The sequence below is a fragment of the Chaetomium strumarium genome, assembly GCF_033439665.1.
Source record: "Chaetomium strumarium strain CBS 333.67 chromosome Unknown B0T15scaffold_1, whole genome shotgun sequence".
NCBI classification, from domain to species: domain Eukaryota; kingdom Fungi; phylum Ascomycota; class Sordariomycetes; order Sordariales; family Chaetomiaceae; genus Chaetomium; species Chaetomium strumarium.
In genome coordinates, this window is record NW_026944429.1 from 2,802,243 (window position 1) to 2,814,439 (window position 12,197).

The 12,197-nt window shown below is 55.7% G+C and overlaps 3 protein-coding genes across 3 annotated transcripts; all 3 read left to right on the forward strand.

Annotated features, from left to right (window-relative positions):
* The first annotated feature begins 135 nt into the window (after positions 1-135).
* B0T15DRAFT_28205 (kinesin motor domain-containing protein) lies at positions 136-3,510 on the forward strand. The gene is made up of 2 exons (XM_062863592.1): positions 136-1,089; positions 1,144-3,510. The coding sequence occupies exons 1-2, from the start codon at positions 318-320 to the stop codon at positions 3,303-3,305; spliced, it is 2,934 nt and encodes a 977-aa protein (XP_062725974.1). The 5' UTR covers positions 136-317; the 3' UTR covers positions 3,306-3,510.
* Positions 3,511-7,303: 3,793 nt separating this feature from the next.
* On the forward strand, positions 7,304-9,382 carry B0T15DRAFT_28220 (uncharacterized protein). Its single transcript, XM_062863595.1, has one exon. The coding sequence runs from the start codon at positions 7,438-7,440 to the stop codon at positions 9,283-9,285; it is 1,848 nt and encodes a 615-aa protein (XP_062725975.1). The 5' UTR covers positions 7,304-7,437; the 3' UTR covers positions 9,286-9,382.
* A 51-nt stretch (positions 9,383-9,433) lies between these two features.
* On the forward strand, positions 9,434-10,038 carry B0T15DRAFT_517693 (uncharacterized protein; the record flags this gene model as incomplete). Its single annotated transcript, XM_062868322.1, has 1 exon — positions 9,434-10,038. The coding sequence occupies exon 1, from the start codon at positions 9,669-9,671 to the stop codon at positions 10,035-10,037; it is 369 nt and encodes a 122-aa protein (XP_062725976.1). The 5' UTR covers positions 9,434-9,668.
* Positions 10,039-12,197: the final 2,159 nt, after the last annotated feature.

Consider the following 12,197-nt stretch of genomic DNA (forward strand, 5'->3'; position numbering starts at 1 on the left):
TTTTCCGCCTGCCTTTGACACCGAACAACGCCATAGTGTCTCGCAATTCGTTTCGTCTGAGACGGTGCCCTAACGACGATTCCGTTCTCGACACTGATCCGACGGGGATCACCGCCTTGAGACACGTATAGACCGCCCGGTTTTGACAGCTGGGAGCTAGTCGCGATCGATACCCACCTCCCCGAGCCACCACCTGCAATGTCAACAGGCGTCGCCGAGCCAGAACCCCGGTCGTAGCGCAGTCATAGTCAACATCTCCTGGCTCTTACGCTTTGTGTCAGACAGGAGCTCAGCACCAACCGAGCAGATTGGTCGATATGTCGACAGCGCTTCCGAGGCCGCCTCGGCCCTCCAATGCTCCGCCGACGATAGCGCTTCCCGCACTCCCCGTACCCAAGACCAGGAAAAGCACCGGCAATCTAGGAGCCCCTTCCAGCAAGCCTACACCGAAGACGCCCCGAAGCGGCCTTCGAGCTCCCTCATCAAGTCTGCTTCCTCCCGCCTCACCTGCTCCCACCGGGGGCCTCCCTAGTCCACGGTTATCCTCAGGGTTCAATGCCGCGGGCAAGACAATACGGAAGACAGTCAGCATCAATTCATTCCCACAACCTCCTCGTGGAGATGGCCGAATATCCAGCCTTCCACCCAGTCCGTTGTCTACAAGCGTCCCTTCGCGAAAGCTGAGAACGCCTACTACGCCCACGTACCAGCTATCGAACGGAACTCCTAGTCTTCTCAACGGGACCGGTGAGGGCAAGTCGGTGTCACGCTCCGCCCCGACGAGGAATTCGGATGGCTTGATCAGCATCTCGTCGCCCCCTCAAAGCCGCAGCTCCTCCGCACAGGACTCCTACTCCACCTCAGCAACCCAATATGACGATGTCAACGATGTGGCACCGCAAAAGTCCGACCTCACAACAGCTGGAAAGCGTGCCTCGAAGGCTGACGGAAAGGGCAACGTTATCGTCAGCGTCAGAGTGCGGCCAGACCTTGGCGGTAATGACAACCGGGGGGATAGCGAGTGGTTGGTCGATGGAAAGAAGTCCTTGATTGCGTACAGGGGGAAGGAAGGAGGAGACTACTACTACGGTATGACCTTCAGAACAGGATGCTAACGGTTCCCGGCTGACTCGCTCGCCGCAGATAACGTCTTTGCGGCCCACGATGACAACTCCAAAGTCTATGACCATATCGCAAAGCGGTTGGTACGGAGGGTGATGGAGGGCTACCACGGAACCGTATTCGCCTACGGCATGACCGGAACAGGAAAGACTTTTTCGATGCAGGGTACAGCATCTTCGCCTGGCGTAATTCCCCTCGCCATTACCGACATCTTCTCCTACATTCGCGAGACGCCATCCAGGGAGTTCCTACTTCGCGTCAGCTACCTGGAGATTTACAACGAAAAGATCCACGATCTGCTGAGCATGGCTGCGGGCAATGGTGCCCAGCAGCAGGAGGAAATCAAGCTGCGGGAGGACAGCAAAAGAGGAGTTTATGCGAGTCCTCTAAAGGAGGAGATCGTACAGAGCCCGACACAGCTCCTCCGTGTGATTGCCCGTGGCGACCAAGCTCGCAGGACGGCGAGCACCCAATTCAACGCCAGGAGTTCCCGGAGTCATGCCGTCGTGCAGATCGTGGTGGAGAGCAGGGAACGGGTTCCGGGCGGCCCAGGAGACGGCAAACGTTCAGGCCTCCCACCGGGTGGTGTCCGTGTGTCCACGCTCAGCTTGATTGACCTTGCCGGTTCGGAAAAGGCGGCCGAGTCGAAAGAGCGGCGTCAAGAAGGCTCTCACATCAACAAAAGCTTGCTCACCCTCGGCACCGTCATTGCCAAACTTTCCGAGCACAAGGACAAGGATGGGAAACCGGCCGACAAGGACGGGAAGCACCTGCCCTACCGCGACAGCAAGCTTACCAGGTTGCTGCAAGGTGCGCTGTCCGGTAACTCCCTGGTCAGCATTCTTTGCACCATCGCCGTCAGCTCTGCTGGAAGCGCTGCAACATCCAACACGCACGCGAACGAGACGCTCAACACGCTAAAGTTCGCGTCCCGCGCGAAGAACAACATCGTCAGCCATGCCAAGCGTGCCGAGGAAGCCTTGGGTGCGGGCGGAGATGGAGGTGCCAGAGTTCTGCTTGAACGCTACCGGATGGAGATTATGGAGCTGAGGAAGGAGCTCGAGGCCCAGGCGAAAGCCAACAGTAAGAAGGAGGTCGACGAGGAGAAAGAGCGCGACGCGGAGGAGGAGCGGGCGAGAGAGAAGGAGGCCGAGATGCGTCACGAAGAACAGATGCTGGAGATGCAGCTGGCCCGGACCGCGCTGAAGGAGAGGATAGACCATCTCAACCGGCTTATTCTCAGCTCAAAGTCGATAGGGGTCAACGCGAGCGGATCCTTCAGCTCCCTCGGCATGCACCCCCGGTACTCACAATCGTCCATCAGATCGTCCATGGTAGCCTCGCACGCAGGCAATCTGTCACTCGAGAGGTCAGCCTCGTTGACTTCGAGTGCCTCCACCATCGGCCGGAAGTCGGGGAGTCATCAGTCATCTGGAGGCGCGGAAGCGCCCGTGGCGGAGGAAGATGACAGCATGGGCGAGTTAGGAGACGGGACGGCGTCGCTCGCAGCGCAGAACCGTGCGCTCCAAGCCGACCTCGCCGATAAGAACCGATATATCCAGACGCTGGAGAAACGACTCCTGCAGGCCCGCCGCGCCAGCTCGTCGCGCACCTCGTCCGGACTGACTGGGACCAAAGGAATCATGGTTGGCGAAGACCACAGCGTCTCGGCCGTCATCAAAGAGAAGGACGCGGAAATCGCAGAGCTCCGAGCCCGCCTCGACGACAAAGACCGGATGCTTGCGGCGTTGCGCAGCGCGGCGCGGTCGCGCGACAATGCCGACCGCGTCGAGTCAAGGTCGGAAGTCCGGACGTCGCAGATCCTAGACAGTGACCCGGGCCCTGCGCCAACGGGAAGCCCTCCCGCCGCCCCTTCGCTGTTGAGGCAGGTCTCTTATCTTCGGAAGCGGACTAAGAGCGTCGACGAGATGAGCAGGATGCTCGACGAGATGATCCAGGACCGGGTCGAGAGCGGCCAGCTCATCCGCGGTTCGCGGGGTAGTGTGAGGGTTGCGTCCGAACACGGCGTACGCAGCAGCAAAGAGGCAACCCCTTCTTTGCCTCCTTTGGGCCCGCCGCCTGCGAGTCCGCCTGCGGCTCCGCCGATCCAGCTCCAACTCTTGTCCCGGCAGAGGACGTCGTTGATGTCTGAGCCGCAAAAGTCGATGGCGTTGGGGGCTTGAGGGGGGATTATTTTTGTCGTAGGGGTTTCGGGCGGTTGGCCGCGTTTCTCACGAGCCAAGCTCAGGGGCTGACTTTCGGTTCGACGCGATTGGGATTTGGGTATCCGTGATACGAATCTGGAGGGAATGGATGATACTTATCTTCTTTTTGGTTTCATGGCTTTTCTTGTGTCGACTGGTTGTACCTTGTCTTATATACCCGGGTCTTTTGTTTTACTTTCATCCCTTCTATTCTTGTTCTCCTAGTTGGCTTTAGGGGGAACGGACCTTTTTCTTTCCTCTATTTTTTTTTTTTTTTGATCTTCGTTAGGAGATCCTTTCCTCTGCCCCAAAAGGTCTCGGGACCGGTAGCCCGCTTTTTTTTTATTCCACAAGGGCTCGGCAGTGTAACTTGTATCAAATCTAAGTAATGTTAAAAGGGAGCAGGAGTGAGGTGGGGGAAGTCAAAGGTGACGGGAATGACAATGAGTCGATGAAGGGTTGGCTCTCTGATGGGATGAGCAAGCACGCCACGACGAATATATCTTGGTTAAGTGCCACTCTGTGGATCGTTCTGTTGTTCGAGCGTCATGACCTTTGCATTGTTGTCCCTTTCTGTTCGATTTGCAGAACAAACGATCGAGGCGCTGGTTATCGAACTTTAGTGGCAGTGGGCAACCACAAGCTGAGGCAGGAAGAGCAAGAGGCATGTGAGAGAATAAAGGGGAAGCGGCAATGGTTATAAGTGCTGAGCCTCCTGGGTCTTCCTTTTGCCAGCAGACCACCAGGAACAGTGCTCCATCGGTGCGGAATAAATCCGCCAGATCTTTGGCTCCGTTGGCTGCTGCAATGCTCTTGTGCACCTGGAATCGTGCTTGCAGAGACGGGTCAGCCGAGTTAGCGGCACGGGAGGATCCCTGGAAAGGTGCATAACACTGATATTGCCATTAGCTCGTTGGTTTCATGCTCCAAACGGACACACGTTCTTTCATCTCCAGTCAATAAGCTCCTTTCTTTTCCTGTCTAGTATCTCTGCATCGGGGGTCGAGCTATATCCACCTGGTGGTATGCAAGTCGGTTCTGCGGCAAAAAGAAAAAGAAAAAAAGCTGTCATAGCGGGTTGAAACTTGGCACGATGGTTGATTAGGAGGTCAAGAAGAACCTTACACAAACGGCAGGCTACCAATATTCCCCTTCCCTTTTTAGGACCTGCGAACCTACCCGAGTGAGATGACAGAACGGCATCCTGCAGAGATGAACCAAAATCGGAACCGCTGGCGGCCCGAAGAGGGTAGGAACTCCGGACCCGAGGGTCGGGCCGGGACCGATCAGTGGATCCACTGCTTTTGAGATTTGAGATGGAAGCATCGAGGTACGGATACGTACAAGTTGTACTTGTACAACCATTTTGGAGATTGGTGCCGGCCCATCTCAAGGCATACCTTAGTTACACAAGCCGGCGTGGCGGGCTATAACGGCTATTGGAAGCCAAATAATGGAAGCTGAGGTGGCTCGGCACCCGACCGTTTCCTCCTAGCACAAAGACTATTACTCCCTCTAGCATTCTATCGACATACATCGTTCGGTATCTTCATCATGTGGGATTATTCAGCCCTTCGATTTGTAACCGACCCAAGCTGGCCTTTGAAGCCCCCAGCCCAAGGAGACAACAACGGGCCGCGAGTACTGGCTACTCCGTAAAGAACTGGCTGAACAAAAGAAGTCCCTGCCTGTCGCCAGAGGGACTCGCGCTCGACGACTTGACCGACGCCTTCTTTGATAAGTCGGTGGAAACCGACAAAATATCCTGTGTCACCTCCGGGACTGGCATCTACATTCCGACACAGCATAAAACAGCTGCTTTCTTCCATCGTGGAAGCCCCTTTCATGTTGTGGCGGCGCTTAGTGGCCGCACCGGACCCAATGACCAGGAATTCCTTACACCCGGTGCCGACTTTGAGGGACTGAATTGTTCGATAATGGATACCAACGACAATGAGAGTGACACGAGACTTCGGTTTCGACTTCGGGAGTGACTACCTTGCAACGCGCGGGACATACCTGAAAGCTACTACTCGTGCGCAGCGCTGAGCGAGCATATACAGTCGCATCTGGACATACACATTTTGATCCGGGAGTGGTAAGAGCGAGCGGATGACTGTGACGAAGGGACACTCCTATGGAGCGGCTTTGACGACCTTGAGGTTGATTTCCTTGATGTATCTGCCTTGCCCATCTTGTATTCCTCCTCCGTGTTGTAGGCAGGTTTTGGCAGGGGTTGTTGTTGTTGGCACAGAGCACGGTGCCACCGGTGACGGAGTTGACTCAGTGTATTCATTCTCTCGGCCCGTATCTCGGGATTGTCTTTCACACAGGTGTGGTCCAGAGGGCCATGATACGAGTTTGTGCCACATCCTGCGGAGATGCCCGGCAGGGTGTGAGTTTCAGATTCGAAGAGTCGACATCCTCATGGACGGCGGCGTGCTATTCACTATCGCGAGTCTACATCGGAACATACCTAGGTAGGACTGGTAGGTATCCTTTTACTTGATCACGGTATACACACAAGTAGTAGGTTTGAGGGACCTGCTGTAAGCGTTCCCGGCAGACCGGCTCAGATACCGTGTTGCCAATCCTGCCACAGTGTTTGGATCACGGGAAGGGTACTGTATGAGTGCCACACGGGTGTGGGGTGAAGTTACGGGATGCCCGTTTGGTCATGCGGGATGTCACCAGCCTGTTGGATAAAAAGCGGCCCTCTTTGTGCAAGTTGATTGGATGCCTAAACCAGGTTAGTGCGTTTCAAATACGACAGGGGTCAGGAATGGCGATCGGCTCTGTTCCGCCTCTTGCCTTTTTCAGCAAGCGAAGATGTCGGTGACTTCTGCTTCTGCCGCCAGGGAACCGCAGTTCGCTTCCCAATGGATCAGGAAACTCAAATTGGAGATCCTCGTCTCTTGACACTTCTGGTCTGCGGCACGAAAACCGGGTCAGACCAAAGTTCTCAGGGTCCTTCTTTGCAAGACGCACTTACGTATTGTTGAACCTCGCGGGGTAATCCGTACATTGTCGTTTGCCATCGATAAGAATGCCAAAACCCCTCGATTACCTGAATCGCACCCTTCGCATGTGTGTCTCGGATCAGACGGAATGCTGTAATGTCGACGGTATCCACGTGTTACCAACTCCGGGCCCGTCGCCGGGCCCCCGTAGTGTAAGCGACACTTCATAGCCGATCGACACTCCATACCTCCTGACACAGTCCGAAGGGAGCAGGTGCTCTTCCGGCGATCTTCCGCGTTTTTGACATCCCATTCTTGCCAACTCCTCCCGCTTCAAAAGAGCCAGTTGGCCGCCATGATTGCCCCGCTTTCTTAGACAATTTCCATCAAACGGTTCTTCATTCCATGTTCCAACCACTATTCCTTCATGGCACGAAGCACTCCTCTCCCTGACTTCAACGTCAACCCTGGATCGGCTCGCCAGGGCGGACAGATCCTCATTCAACCGCAAGCATTCACGGGTCAGGTCTAACTCAGCGGTCATTCCCCATTTAGACGACGGGCATAGCTATTAGGGATTCTCATTTATTGTGGAAGATCATCACATTGTCAGTGAGGAACGGGCTGATCACTGTTGAAGCTCGTGAACCGAGGCCGGCCCCCCTGAGGCCCAAAGCTCAAGCGAGATTCCATCAGCAGGGCAGTCGAAAGTGAAGCCTCAACCCCCGAGGGCTTAGAGTGGCGCTGGTCGGCTACCGTGGCTCGCCGAAATCGAAGTCGTCCGCCAAAGGGAGAAGTTTGGCACCGGGCCGCCTTCTCTTGGCTCGAGAGGCGAGCAACCGTACGCGCTACACCTCGAGCCAAGTTTCCCCCGTATTCCATTTACCACCGTCACTGGTCTAAGATCCGGCAGTTGGGGCATGATATCTCCCTAAGGGGATTCAGTTCTCGGTCTTCTCGATCGGATCAACGCTCGTCAGACTGGCCTCGCCTTCTCCGTACGGGCTCCTAATACCCAAACCGTCCGGTATTCACATTCGCTTTCTGTTCGGCTACCGGGCAGGTCGAGGGATGCCACAGCACGTTTCAAGAGCTGGCTCTCCTCGTACCCTTAGGCCTACTCAGTACAGCTCGGTCTATCTGCGTCCAACATGCCGCCAAAACTCGACCTTAGCGGCACATCTCACGTCAAAGCAGTGATATCGCCACCTCGCATTAACCTCCGCAGAGCGGCATCGTATAACCATGACCGCGGCCCGCTTTCTTCAACATCCTCACGATTCAACTTCAACCACTTGGTCTTCTCCCCGCCGCCGTCCCCGGGGCTTCCATCGCTTTCACCGCCCGCCAGAAGACCGAGCCGAGGACTTTTCGGCACCATACGCCCTCTCAGGACCATCCGGTACACCCTCCGACTTCTAAGCATCGTCGCGGTGTTCTATGTATCCCTACAGGTTCTCACATGGCTTTTTGGAGAGCCGATCCCAGAGTCCCATGATAAACATTCGAGACCGCCCGGTCCGGCCGAGGTGGGGACGGTCTCACGAGAGAAAACGCCGGATCGCCCAGGCCCGATCGTTGTGACTGACGGTCGCGGGAAGGCAATGTGGACGGTATCCATACCGCCGGGTTCCAACTTCCCCCTGACGATGAGCGAGTATGCGGACATGTGCGCGAAGTGCCGGCAGGTGGCTGCGCGAACTCAACAGTTGAGATCTCACAGTCACGGGCTACACCCGGTCTCTCTGAAATTTGGATCCGAGTCGGCAGACCACTGCTTTGTCGATGTGCAGGAAGCCGAGAAGGCGGGCTACCTCCCAAGCGGAAGGGGGAGTCGCCGGAACCCAGCGAGCCGATTTGAGGCGGATAAGCCGGTGTGCAAAAAGAGTCTCACCTTCGTGCTAGAGTCGGACGATGCTGGCCTGGGAAGGACGCTTATGATGCTCTGGACTGCGTATGGACTGGCCGAGATGGAGGGACGGGCCTTCTTCATCGACGACACACGATGGGCCTATGGGAAGTACACATCTATCTTCCAGCAGCCGCCACTTCCGGAGTGCTCAGCACCTCCAAGCCACGAGATACTTCCCTGCCCACGACTGGCCCGCCATCTGGTGGTATCTGCTGCAACAATAAATGAGTTCTTCGGCGGCGTGGTCCAAGGCTTTGACACACCTTCGGACTCACTCGACCGCGCCCAACAGAGAAACCAATTCGACCTCGCCCGGAAGGGCTACGAAGCGCTCTCCCAACTGAACAAGGACGATGCACACTACGTGGATACCCGCATCCGCGAGTTGATGGCCAAGAGGACGGTGCCCAAGTCCCGAGGTCAGCGGAACGGCCTCGCGGTTGGCATCCACGTCCGCCGAGGCGACCGGCACCCGTTCGAGTACCAATACCGCCACTCGTACATGCCACTGAATCTGTACAGCGATACGGCACACGAAATCATCGACAGCAAATTCAACCACTCGGGTCCCTTCGGCGGCGAGGACAAGGCGGCCAAGGGCCAGAGCTTTGTGATACTCGCGTCCGACGACCCGATGGTCTACGAGAGCGCCGACCTGGCGGGCGCCAGCCGGGCGCAGGAGCGCATCAAGCTGGCCAGCAAGCAGGCCATCCAGCAGGTCCAGCCGGACAAGTCGGTCATGCACAAGTTCGTGGACGAGACCTTCGGCTGGGAGGGGGGATTCTTCGCCGCCATGTTCTGGAACCTCGGCGTCTCGACCGCCCACGCCGGCAACCCTGGCGGCGGAGGCGGCGGCGACACTGCCCCGTCGTCGGCGTCGGCCGAGACCCTCCGGCTTAGGAGCCTGGTGGGCCGCGCCTACATGATGGACCTGGCGGTGCTGGCCGATGCGAGCGACGTGATTGTCTGCACCGTTAGTGCCGTCGGCTGCCGCTTGCTGGCCGTCATGATGGGCTGGGAGAGCGCGATGGAGCAGGGGAACTGGGTCAACATTGATGGCGGGTACGGGTGGATGGGGCTGGTGTGAGTTAAACGAGACGTTACAACTTCCTGAACATAGCGGGCATTTTCCTTTTCCCTTTTTTTTTTCGTACTAGACGGGCATTTTACCAGGCGTTCTCGGGGGGTTTGCATGTGGTTCTCTCCCCAGCGGCTTTGATTTGTGGCAAGCATCTTGGATCAGAAAACGGATAATATTATACACTAGGGACAAAGCTTGATACCTATAAACATATGGTTGTGGCTTGCTTGATGAGCGGTGACTGTATGGAAACAAAGGGAGATGGCTTTTGAGTGGGGAAGATCCTATGCTTTCACGTGTTTGTGTAACGGCAATGTGCTATCTCATCGAAGCTGATAGGTGAGAGGGAAACACAGTAGATATCGTACTAGTAGGACTACATTCTCTTGATGATGCTTAGCCTAGTTGTTTCTCTGCTTGGTATAAAAGAGGGCTACTGCGAAGGGAGTGGATTCAGAACCCATGTTGACCTTTGCTCTGTACCTAGGGATGAAGGTTCGTGGGCCGCAGTGAAGGCACCCGTCTCGCTACATATCGACGACGACACCGGCTGGCTGAGTCGGCCTACTGTTTCACCGCTGTACCACAATAGAAAGTGGGGAACAGCCAGGTTTGGTGTTTTCAGTGGCGTTGCCTCATGTTGTGCTCCAGTCTCGTCGGACAGCTCTGCCCTTTACCTAAAGGCAAGTCAGGTTGGACAAGACGCAAGCACAGACATGGCCGAAATGAGCGTAACGGAGGGTATCAGCGATGGATAGTATCGGGCTGTCATCGCATTCCACCATTCGGAGCAGGGCGCATGCTAATGTGCTGGCACTGGTTCGGTGCCGCAGTGATGAATGCACATCGAAGCCGATTCGGTCAAGGCCAGGCCGGCCGGCCCTCCTAGGTAACCGATAACGTTAACCAGCGCAGCAGCCCAACGGAAACCCGGCCAACCACATCACTGGCACGTCAAGCTCAGTCCAGTGCTTGTTCCTGAGACCCCCTGTTCGTGGTCAACGGATAGTTACCCACCGGGCTCATTCCATTGAAATCATTCTTAGAGCGGTCTCCATTTTATTACACAGTTTTCCGAGAGATTGGGCCCCTTGGTCCTGGCAAGTTTCAGATCGTCAGTGAGTGGGTGATGATTTGCAGGGCAAACGGTGGGGGTTGACCTCGGGACGGACGGCCAGGCCCGTGCTCCGGAGACTTCCGTCTTCCCCTTTTCGGGTTGGCGCTAGATCAAAAAAGAGACAGGTGCAGGGCGGGGCCCGCATAACCACCTTCTGGGAATTCAGGAACCTCCCCCGAGCCCGACAAGTGGTATGGTATTGTACGTACAAGGTTTGGAGCAGTGATCCCGTACTTACCTTTACCGTGACCATATCACATGCTACAAGTCCCATTTGAAGAACACCTACAATGCGGAAACTTGAGGAATAGAGTCGGGTACTTGACTCGATGAATTCGAGTTCAGAGGTCATCATGGAGTTCTCAAAGCCGGGTTAAGAACTCCGGTTGCCTCGTGAGCCGGACGGAGGTGGTGTGGGGGCTGGCGGCAATTGGGAGAGTGGCAGCGTACCTAATAATGGCGGCACGGAACGGAGGGAGAGTGTCGAAGTTCGCAGAAGTGATCGATGCGACTTTAGACGCCCAGAAAACAGGCAAGCCCATCAACAAAAGCAGGGAGGATGGCGAGGGCTTTTACACGATAAGAGGGAGAGAGCGCAGCAACTTGCGAATGGATACACAGCAGAGCCACGCAGGTACGCAGATGCGACACTTCCCGGCCTGACTACCCGGATCTTAATTGACAGCTGAGCTGGTTTGCAACCATAATACCTCGATGGACCGGAATCAAGGGAAGAGGCTCACACATAACGTAAGGTAGGTAGATACTATTGGTTGTCGTTAGACGCGGCTGTCAAGCTCATGGTGATTCCGACTTTCCTTGGCGATCACCACGTGCATGGAAGGCGGCTCAGAAATGCGAGGGGCTCGACCGGGACGAGCTCCTCCGGTTCAGAAAATAAACTTTCTTATATAACCTGCGGAGACTACCGTCCGGATATATGTCCCTGCTGACTACCTAGGTTGTGTGGCATTCTTCAAAAGCTGGCGAGCCTACGAGGAGTACTAACCAGCAAGATATGTCCTGAGGAACCCGAGAAACGACGAAGCCGAGAGCAGAGGGCCCAATACAGCATTCGAAACTCTACCATAGCACTTGATTACAAACCGGCCGGCGAGTGGTTACAGTGCTAGCCAAAAAACTATCCGATGCCGCCCTTCCCCGCAGGTGATGTATGTTTGGAGCAGAAAGGCGGAGAAAACCTAAATTCTGATCAAGGTAACAACTCGCTTGATTCCTTCAAAGTAAAGAAGGCACTGTACCTTATGTAAGGTAGGTATACTACCAAACGCCAGCTAACGGAGAACCTCCTCGGCGTGGGTTTCTGTTCGCCTGCCCACGACACGATGCGCGGGGTTGTATGTACATTCAGAGCAGGCCGGGATTGTGCAGCGGATCAACGCACATGCGCGGAAATACTCGGTGCCCGAACAGTACAGTAAAGGTACAACCTTCATCGGCACAAGTAAGCTACCTAGGCCGCAGCTCATGGAGTAGAAGAGGGACAGAGTAGCGGAGATCCTAATTTCGCATTGGGACTCGGTCGAGCCCTGAGATTGGTCATCAAGAATGTTCGAGCGATGATTCAGAAAAGGCTCGGAGTTTAGCATCATGACCGCTGAATTGGCAGAACAAACAGACTTGGCCGCCGCAGCTTCCCGTTCTTTCAGCTGCCCCATGTCATGAAAGGGAACACAGAAACCGAGCGCAGCCATGGCATTACAGAACCTCAAGCCAGAGAACCAATGGCAGCTAAGCCGAACCCTACTACCTAAGGTGACGGGGTTAGGAAGTCCGGTTA